This window comes from Pagrus major, chromosome 14 (assembly GCF_040436345.1).
Source record: "Pagrus major chromosome 14, Pma_NU_1.0".
Taxonomy (NCBI): domain Eukaryota; kingdom Metazoa; phylum Chordata; class Actinopteri; order Spariformes; family Sparidae; genus Pagrus; species Pagrus major.
Genome location: NC_133228.1, coordinates 16,863,410 through 16,873,308, shown reverse-complemented (window position 1 = coordinate 16,873,308; position 9,899 = coordinate 16,863,410). Strand labels below are relative to the sequence as shown.

At 41.6% G+C, this 9,899-nt stretch overlaps 1 protein-coding gene across 1 annotated transcript in view; it reads right to left on the bottom strand.

Moving 5' to 3' along the window:
• Window positions 1–4,989: 4,989 nt before the first annotated feature.
• Window positions 4,990–9,899, bottom strand: part of iqsec3a (IQ motif and Sec7 domain ArfGEF 3a) — a 101,427-nt gene continuing 96,517 nt past the window's right edge. The window contains exon 14 of the mRNA XM_073480314.1: window positions 4,990–5,556. Coding sequence (XP_073336415.1) covers window positions 4,990–5,556 — 567 coding nt within the window. The remainder of the gene's footprint in view (window positions 5,557–9,899) is intronic.

The following is a 9,899-nucleotide window of genomic DNA, read 5'->3' as shown; positions in this document are numbered from 1 at the left end:
TTATTCAGTCAAGAAAAAGAAGAGAAGAAATGCACATTTAAGACTGTTTGTATGGGTGAATTTCACTTTTATGAAAGTAATATTTTAAAACGATATCTCTAATTTTAATAATGTATAACTTTTGGGTAGTTTTGGTTTTTCATAGCTTCTTATTAATTACCAGGGTTGGGTAAATTGCCGCATTTTAGGGACTTACTCAAACATTTTATTTAGTTGTGTTCAAAAGTAATCTGGACTGATTATAGTTACTTTTTTGTAATCTGATCTGCAACACCAATCACATGCATACTGTTCAAACCTGCTTGTTACTCTCCAAAAGTGTTAAATGAGAGTTTGATATATGTGACACATTTTGACTAACAGAAAATGTTTTGTAATTACTGAAAATGGGTCCATTACACAAGTGAGCTGGTGGCAAAGTGATGTAATATAATGCATTAGCTGCAGCACTGTGAAAAGGTTGCCCTGTTCTTCTTTGAGGTAAGTGATGAAATACTGAATACAATCATCTATCACCGGGGGGAAACGCTGCTGCAGTAAAGGCCAAGTTTGAGAGAAGAATGATCTTGTAAACCTGCGCTGACATTTTTTTTGGCCATCAGGGGGCAGCAGAAACAAGCTGTACACAAACCACTGACATTATATTTTGAAGTCATGTGTCTGGTGACCTGATAAATGAAACCCCAATAGTCACTTACCTTTTATCTCTGGTTTTCTCTCCTCCAGCTTCAGTGGGAAATATGTGTCTCTTTAGGTGCTCGCTGTTCCATCACAATCACCAGCTAATTGCCGACATTGTCTGTCTACTGTTTGTTGCCGGGCGTGCTGGGTGATGCACAGTTTGTTTCTAGAGCCTATTAACTGAAAACAGCAGCTGCTGGAAACATACTGGTGAGAGCAGAGATTTACTAAAACCTTAAAGCTGCGGGATGGAAAAAACAAAATGAACTGACAGACTGTGACAGCTCACAGATAGTAACACTTTATATTATCCTTGTAATAAGCGTGAGCTAATAGATAATAAGGCTTATTTTCATTTTAATGTACAATATGTAACATCTGCCACTAGGGGGCTCTCTATCAAAACAAAACAAAATGCTCTGGTGAGTGCTTACTGTAATTCACTGAGAGTTGACTTAAATGCACACCCTTGGTGTATGTCGTTGCTTGCTAACATTAGCTTACGGCTAATGTACAGTACAGTAATCTGTTTGGGGCAGGTAAGTTTTGTCTTTTCGTCTTGTTCCCCAACTTCTCTATCCTGGAAGTAGTGACGGCCAACCGAACAACTTGTTAACTTGAGTAAACTTGGGAATTTCTCTGGGTTCAAACTTGGTTGGAAACATTTGGGATAATGTCAAGTACACAACTCAAAATATGTGACAATGGCCTGATCGTTTTAACACATTTTAATGCAGAATTCCTACATATTATATCTTTATATCTCTATATCTTAACGAGATATATGTGTCTAGTCAACTGCTGGTAAATGTCTAATTATTTATCAGTCTTAAAAAAGCTTTAAAGGTTTAACAATGATATAATATGTGGGTAAAACTCAATAAATATGTTTGAAATCCTATTATAAACTTATTAAGCACCTACAAGCCATTGTCTTGTAATGTAAAATTAAAATGTTAGCTTCGTGGTGTGATGAACGGTAAAATGCAGCGTTCTGCAACGTGATATTTAAAAAATGAACAATACTGTGGCTCAGAAGTTTAAAAAAATGAAGTCATTGAATCCAAAGAACCAAAGCAACTCATTGTGGTGAATAGACTTAAATCATCTTTAATAGCATGTTGATATACTGCAAAGACTGGTAGAGAGGGGTTCAAAGCCAACTGAGGGAGATGACGGTTCATGTTACACTCAGTTTCCCGCCTGTCTTTCCCTAAATATGTCCACTTTTTGTAATTTTTTTTAACTAGTATGAGCAAACACAGTGTTGAAGAGCCAGACAAAAGATCCACATGTCATTCATGAAGCAGTGCACTGGTATGGCAGAGCCCTTTTTTTTTCGGTTTCTTCAAGAAAGTTAGCCACTACTTCCATATCATATGCTGCACTCTCAAAAATGCTACATTTGCTTTCTTTCAGACATAAACTTGTGATTTCAAGTGCGCCTCATATTCACATTTATTGCACACACACAGCATGTCTATCACCCAAAGTAGGAAAATCTGCGCAACCATAAACAAAGGGTAGTGAAAGACACGGGAGGACAAAGATGGCCACTGTTTGGCAAAGTAGAGGCCTCACTTTACTGTTTGAAGGGCTGTTTGCTGTCATAAATGTTTCATTTTTTTCCGTTCCATTACAAACTCTTTCATAGCATAACAAAAAAAAAAAAAAAAAATCTGTCTTCTTCATCTCCCACTAGTGCGCTCGCAGCTTATTCAGTCATGCACAAACTAATTCAAGACTTTTGGGAATCAAGAGTTCGATCGGCCTCCAAACTGATGCCATGCACGGGAAGAGAACTACATAATATCTGAGCGCTGGTTTAAAAACAAATACATGAGCAGTCGTACAATCATCATCCAGCAATGCAGAGAGCAGAAGTCTGTTATAACCATTTTTTAAAGGGGCGAGATGTAGTTTTGGAGAAGAAACGATATTAATGAGGTCATAATACAAACTAATAAACAAGTTGTTCTCAGAGAAAAATAAGAACAATGTTTGAAGCTAGAAAGGTGGCAGGGTCCGCCAAATATAAACAACAGTGGGTCAGTTTGTTTATTCAGTCATGAAAACGAAGAGAGTTTGTTTATTTAGTTTGTTTACGCATAAAAAAACAAACAGTCATTGACGATCTTAAAACTTCTTCCCCAAAACAACATAGTGCAGCTTTAAAGTAACTCATTCATCTTGAAAGCGCTGATTCTTCTCATTGTCTTATGAAGTAATGACAAAAAAAAGAGAGGTCGGATTTGTTCGGGGGAAAGTCAGGATGCTACTGTGAGCTGGTCACACACACACACAAACACGCACGCACACACACACGCACTCTCATCATCTCTGCCAAAACAACAGCCTGTTTTTTTTCTGTAACCTCTGTCTTTCCGCTGGGTGAAGTCGTGAGTGGAAAAGGACAGAAAGATGAGATAGAGACCTCCCCGCGGTGGCTCTGTGATTATAAATCAACAAATCAGACAGATGGGGGTCAGATGGGAGCAGAGTTAACCGAACATCCATTCCACACTACCTGGTGGGGCTTATGTTTTAAAGATGGACGCATTCGGGCCGGGGCTGACCTATTTCAGAGTGAAGGACGCGTGACAGGGCAATAGCATTTTGAAGGAGGGCTAAAGGTAGCTTGCTTGTCCTTTCCGACACTGCTCGAATGTGGTATTTACAATCTAGGCTGGGGTGACAGAGAAGCAGATCAGATAATGCATTCTTTTTGTCCCGTTCTTATTTAAAGCAGCCAACAGCACAAACAAAAACCATTAATGCCAGCATTTGCAATGTAAGCTGTGTGTAGTTTTTTTGCCTATTTTTTTTGAAAATGTCAGACCGAAAGGTTAGGAAGGGAGGAGAAAAACAGTCACAGGGAGCTGAAACCGAACCTGGGAGTTGTACCGACATGAAGAGACGGCGTCTGGATGTGTCGAGGGTGGAAACACGCACACACACAGAGGTGGAATATTTTACGCAAATGAAAATAAACACAGATCTTGACTTTTGTAGCAGAAGCATCTTCACGGAAATATCCTGAAAAAGCGAAGATCATACACAACAGATGACAGTGTTGCACATATATCACATGTGAGATCTAATAGTCCAGTTTCAGCAGCTCAATTAACTCTGAAAAATGAGAAAAACTTCAGCAGATAAATGTGGCGGAGAACTTGTTGAACTTGATGTTACATATGAAGACAAACAACAATCAACGCGACCATCCTGGGCTGACTTTTTGGTTTGGCGAGCAATCCACGTGATTGGTCGCCTTTGTTTCCTGTCATCCTCCGCCGTAGAATGATCTATGGAGAGCGACGACTGAGTGAGAGTGTTTTTAGATGATAGAGAGCCACAGCACAACAGAGGAGCGGATGACAAACACAGCTTATCGGAGGATGTCGGGGTGTTTTTTTTTTGTTTTTTTTTTTGTTTTTTTTTAATCCAGGGGAGCAGAGACGGAGAGAGAAGGCTCTCCATCACATAAATAAATCAGCAAGAGCGCAAACGGGGAGATAGTTTTTTTTAGTCTTTTTTTTATGAAATATCAGTTTTGCGATTCATTTTTTTTGTGCTCCTTGAGGGAGAAGCGTGAAAGGACTATTTTCTCAAAGCAAAGGAAGGAGTTTTTGTTTTTTTTTCTTTCTTTTCTTCTAGCCCTAGCGTTTAAGTCAAGTGCAAAGGAGTCAGTGTTTAGTGGAAGCGTATGTATTTTGGCACACGTTGTTTTTTTTTTTTTTTCTTCAGTTAAGTGTCAACTGTGCACGCACGCGCACATACAGCACAGTAGGCATGAGGTCTGGGATGAGAGAAGCAGAACAGAAGCAGAAGGTCCTTGTTCATCCATCACGATCCAAACAAAAAAATAGTTTGAGGGATTCACGTATTTCTGTTGTTGTTGTTGTTGTTGTTGTTGTTGCCGTGGTGAATACTGGAACTACGATCTGGATCCATCCAGAAACGGAATATCTGTGTTTTCTCTAGCAAGAGTTAAAACTGACAAAAAGTTATAGAAATTTGTTAAAACTACATAATATTTCAAAATACATGTGGAATCAAGTAAAACTTTATATATGCACTTCATTCCTCCGTATCTCTTTTAAAACCTTGATTTTCTTTTTGTTTCTTTTTTTTCCTTAAATATATGCATATAAGTGAGATTTCATTTTTTTCATTATAGCTCTTTCTGTATGTATATATGTACAGTATGTACTTTTAAATAGTGTGGGAGTGTGGGAGTGTGTGTGTGTGTGTGTGTGTGTGTGTGTGTGTGAAAGTGTGTGTTTCAGGGAAGGAATACTAATTTATTTACACCATGCTCCGAGAGCCACTTGGGGTCCGGTGTAGACTGAGGCGGGGGTCCGGCGGTATATACTGGTGCGGGTGGTTGTAAGGCGGAGGTGGAGGAGGCAGCGGGGGCTGGTGGCCGTCGTTGCCATGGGATCCGTCCGGCGAGCGGACCGGGGTGGACATGGCCGACTGACTGAGCTGGTGGTGGCTGTGGTGGTGGTGGTGGTGCTGGTAGTGGTGGTGTGTGGGCGTCTGGCTGAGGAAGGCCTCCATGCGTCCGTGGCCGCTGTTGTCCAGCATGATGACCTTGACGATCTGCTGACACTGGATGAGTGTCTCGGGCCGCAGATCAGCCATGCTGACGGCGGGCTGGTGGTGCTGCTGGAGGTGGAGGTGGTGGGCTGGGGTGCTTGCCGCTGACTGCAGCTGAGGGTGCTGAGGTGGAGGCGCCGGCCCCTGGGTTAGCCCCTGGGGGCCCTGCTGGAAAAGCAGCTCCCCCCGGTGGTTAAGAAGGGCCACGCTCTCGGGACTCCGAGCCGTGCTGCTGCTGAGCTGGTACGTCTGAAGCCTGTTGTGAATTGACACCTAGTTTAGAAAACAGCCAAGAGAACAGCATCAAATGTTATAAAACTGGTCCTCCTCTACAATCCGTCAAGCCCTCTTTTTGTTTTTTTTTATTTTTTAGGGGGTGGGGGTGGTGAATGCACAGCACACACACACACAGGGCATGCGTGGGGGCTTAGGTGTTGGGTTTCGGTGGAGGTGTAAGATCATCGTGACTACTGCACGCTCCCCTCCCTCCACCCCTACAGGGGTCAGTGTAGATCGGATGCTGGGAACACCGGTGTGAGGACAGTGGTGGGGGAATGTGGGATCAGAAATTTTGGTGCGACGCTAACAGAAAGGGGCCCGGTGGTTCCAAAGGCGACACTGAGGGCCCCTGTGTCTCCCTTCCAAACCACTGTGTGGCGCTATGGGGACAGCGGACACGAGGAAGATTTTTTAGGGGGGTGGGGGGTAAACCAGAACATAGACGGAGGTCATACGAAGAAGAGGGAGAGGTGGAAGAAGAGGAGGAGAGGAGGTGAGCAGACTGACAACCACAGACGTCCACAGGCAACACTCATCAGAATGCAAACCTCCACATGTCACATTTATATCAACTCTCTATTCTCGGCAGTCGCCTTCCTTCCCTCGCAGTTACCTCCCTCTGCTACCTCTGCTCCTTCATCACAGCTTTCCTTGAACTCTTTCCCTTACTTTAGGAAACATGTCACGTTTGCAAGTCACCAGAACGCAAACTGTACGCTAAAAAAAATATATAAGTCGTATCATCAAAGAGTTATGGCATGGGCGCAATCTGTTTTGCATGTTATGTGTGTGAGGGATATGCAACCACAGCACATGTCAGGCACGCTATTATCATTTTTCTCACAAGCTAATGGCTTTAATGGCTAAAAAAATGATGTGTCTAATTGAAATTTTTATTTATTCTAATCTTAATTTTTTTGAGCAGGCTTACCTGCGTTGAATAAACCCACATTTCTGCGCTAGCTTTGGTTTAAAAGTGACAAAAGTTAACTTTGTTGTTGTGCCGTGCCACGAGACGACAGAGCAGCTTCTTTCCCTCCTCACTTTATCCACAACACCACAAAAAATGTTTGTTTGTTTGAGTTATGTGTCCCAGATAAGTCGGAATTCAACCCAGCAACAGGCATTAAGAGTAACTATAATAATTATATAGAAATAAGCAATCTTCTTGCCAATGGTCTTGTGGTCATATTAAATTGAGACTTTGATAACCAGTTACAAGTTCCTTGAAAACCTCTCAGTGTTAGTTGAGGATTATGACCTGCCAACACTCCATTTCTGTACTCTAATTTCTATCATTTCTCCCCTACGTCATTTTTTTCGTCATGATTTTAAACAATAGTCGAGCCAACAGCAGCTAATCCAGCAAATAAGTCTTATTAATGATGCTGAGTAATCGTCTTGTCATTTTAATGCCCCTAAACACACATTAGAGCCCAGAGAGTCAGGAATGTAAAAGCTTTTTCCTTTCCGGTCGCTAACTTTTTTTATCTTCTATACAAGAGAAAGTTCTTAGTGGAAGCGTTTTTATCGGCTGTAAGTGTGCCAATCAGAATAGAGTTCCCGACCAAAAATGGCGACAGCGTGAACAAGGTCAACAGTAATTCACCTGCAGCATAATGGACCTTTAATGTGAAGTATCTGAGGTAAGAGAGAGCTTACAGCAGCTTTCTGTTACAGGAGCCGATGTGAAAGAACTCCATTAACATTTGCTCCTATTCTATCTGCCAGCCACTGTTTCTCCTTGAAGACTTAGCACATATACGTAAGGGAAGAGTATCAATGAGCTCTGAAGCGCTGGAGATAAAGAATGAAGGACTTTTTGGTGCCTTTCAAAAGTTTGATTTCTGAGCAGGAAGAACACGTTTGTTCCACAACGATCACAATACATTCAGTGATGGTGATAAAATGACCTCCACTGTTACATCGGGTAACGGAGGATTGGGTTGTTTGGTTGCTAAAATTCAGAAGAATAAAACTCTTTTCTGAATACTTACATTTCTGAAATACATATGTATTAATACACTTTTTTTCCTCCACTTTTTTTCTATAGTTTTTTAGATTTTTTTCTTGTTATTGTATATTTTCTATTTTTTAATACTTCTTGGATTGCAGTACTCTTCTCTTTTTATATTTTCTCGTACTGTGTTTACCGTTACTGCAACAATATAACAAAGCAAAGTCCTTTTATGTGTAAATGTACTTGGCAAAAAACCTGTTTCTGATTATTGATGATTATTTAGGACTATTAATACTCACAGAAATCACTCCCTTATTATAAAGTGTAATTATTTGAAAGTCCAAATTCTGAAATGTATGCACCACTGTGAGTACACAAAATGAGTAACTACTGTATAGTATAGCACACTATATTGTATTGGATTGTACTGTATTAGGCCAAGAACTTGATCGAGCAAGTAACTTTCGGTAATAAATGTTTTAATCATTTTTACATTTTGATTTGTGTGTGCCTTAAACAAAGGTAATATATAATATGTATATGTTCATGTTTAAACAAACAAACTAAACTATGTTTTATACATATTTTTACTAATTTTTACTATATTTAATAATAAAACTAGGGTATGCATGTCTATACAACAACAAACAGGACTTTTGTGGTAGGATGGCCTGAGTAATCCATTGGGTTTTTTTTTAATGTTTTATCGTTCATGGTTGTTTTGGTGCTTTTATTTTGAAAGTTTCAGTGATGGTACTTTAAAAAAAGTGTACACGTGTCTGAAGTGAAAGTCTGTCACGCTTTATACGCAGTTAACATTGTTTGGTTCAATTAAGCTGGTTATTTACAAAAAAATGCAGTGCTACTAAGACATTTGATTTGCAGTAACTGCAGTATATTTGAAAGTGGAAGAAGGATTAGAACGGCGGCATTTCATGTATATTTGCATCTGCCTATGCTTTATGTTGATTTTAGCTGGTAGAGAACATACATGACAAGTATGCTTACCTACATCACAGCACTCTTCTGCAAGCATCTCAAAATCACTCTTCTTTTTCCACCACAGTGTTTAAATCTGATATCTTTTATTCAAGCGCATCGTCGCCATTACGTTTACAGAATTAGATTTGGCAGTAGCCAGCTGATGCTACCCTGCTCTCCGCTGCGAGGCCTCCCTCTCTGGCTGCGTGTCTCGGCCTGTGAAGCGGTGGAAGTGGACGGAGTGGGCGGCTCGTTAGCTGGATTGGCTGCACCTGAGGAGAAGCTGGCAGAGCTTTAAAGGGCGAACACTTACAGCCGCCTCTGTTTACCTCTGTGTTCTGCAAGGACGGCTTTTCTTTGTGTCTGTTGGTTTTAGCGTTTGCTTGTCATGTCAGACAAACAGCCCACACTTGTGTTCACAAATACGCTCCGCCGTGTGAGCTGTAAATTACACCCTCGGCTGTCTTTTTAGCCACTTTGAAACTCGAGCGCAGACGAGCATATTTCTCCGAGGAAGAGAAGCAAAATCTCGACACCTTCCTTTATCAAATTCTGATTAAACGCCTGCTGTGGGCTTCTGTCATCTCTCTATTCAAGCCTCTAGTATGAGCAGGATTCTCAGCCTGACCCTCCCTGGTTTCTGAGATAAATGTGTTTCGACAGCTAACGGCTCCCCACCAGCCACTGACATTTACTGCAGGCGGAGAGGAAGACGGCTGGTGAAGGTAGCTCAGACAACCATGAAGACTGACCTGATCATAACTCCCTATTATCAGAACCCAAAGGCGATTAGGCGAGATGGATGCTTATGCAAACAAAAACATTGTATTTTTGTGCTGCAGTGAATGTATGTGAAGATTTACAGCGCAGCTTAGCGCACCAGCGAGCTGTGCGGACTTAAACAGCCACTACGCGTCAAGTTGACCCCGTGTGTTTGCCTTCTCATCTCCAGCGCCACAGAAAGGACTAGGAAAGGTCATCCGCCGCCTCTAGGATTGTAATTGCAAAGCCCCATGGGTACTGTAGTTCAGCTTGCTCTCTCACTCACACGAAATGTTCGCACGAGAAGTTTCCCCCTGAGGTCTCGGGGAGGGGCGAGGAGGCGGCGACTCCGGGTCAAATGAGCGTTAAATTTATCCGCCTGCATGTTACTGTGTTAATTAAGGTCTCAGGTCTCAGTGCTGCATGTGAGTACACGCACACACGCGCCGTATTTGCATTCCACACTTGTCCTCCGCTACTTTTAGCAACGGCTGCTTCCTCGTGTTTCCTTTAAAGGCCCTAAAGGAGTTGTAATTTTTTGCCCGAGCTTGTGAAACTAATTACAACCTATTTCTTTTTAGGCTTGCAGATGATATCCAAGCCTCTGAGTCTGATGCATTTTCTGTGACTACAA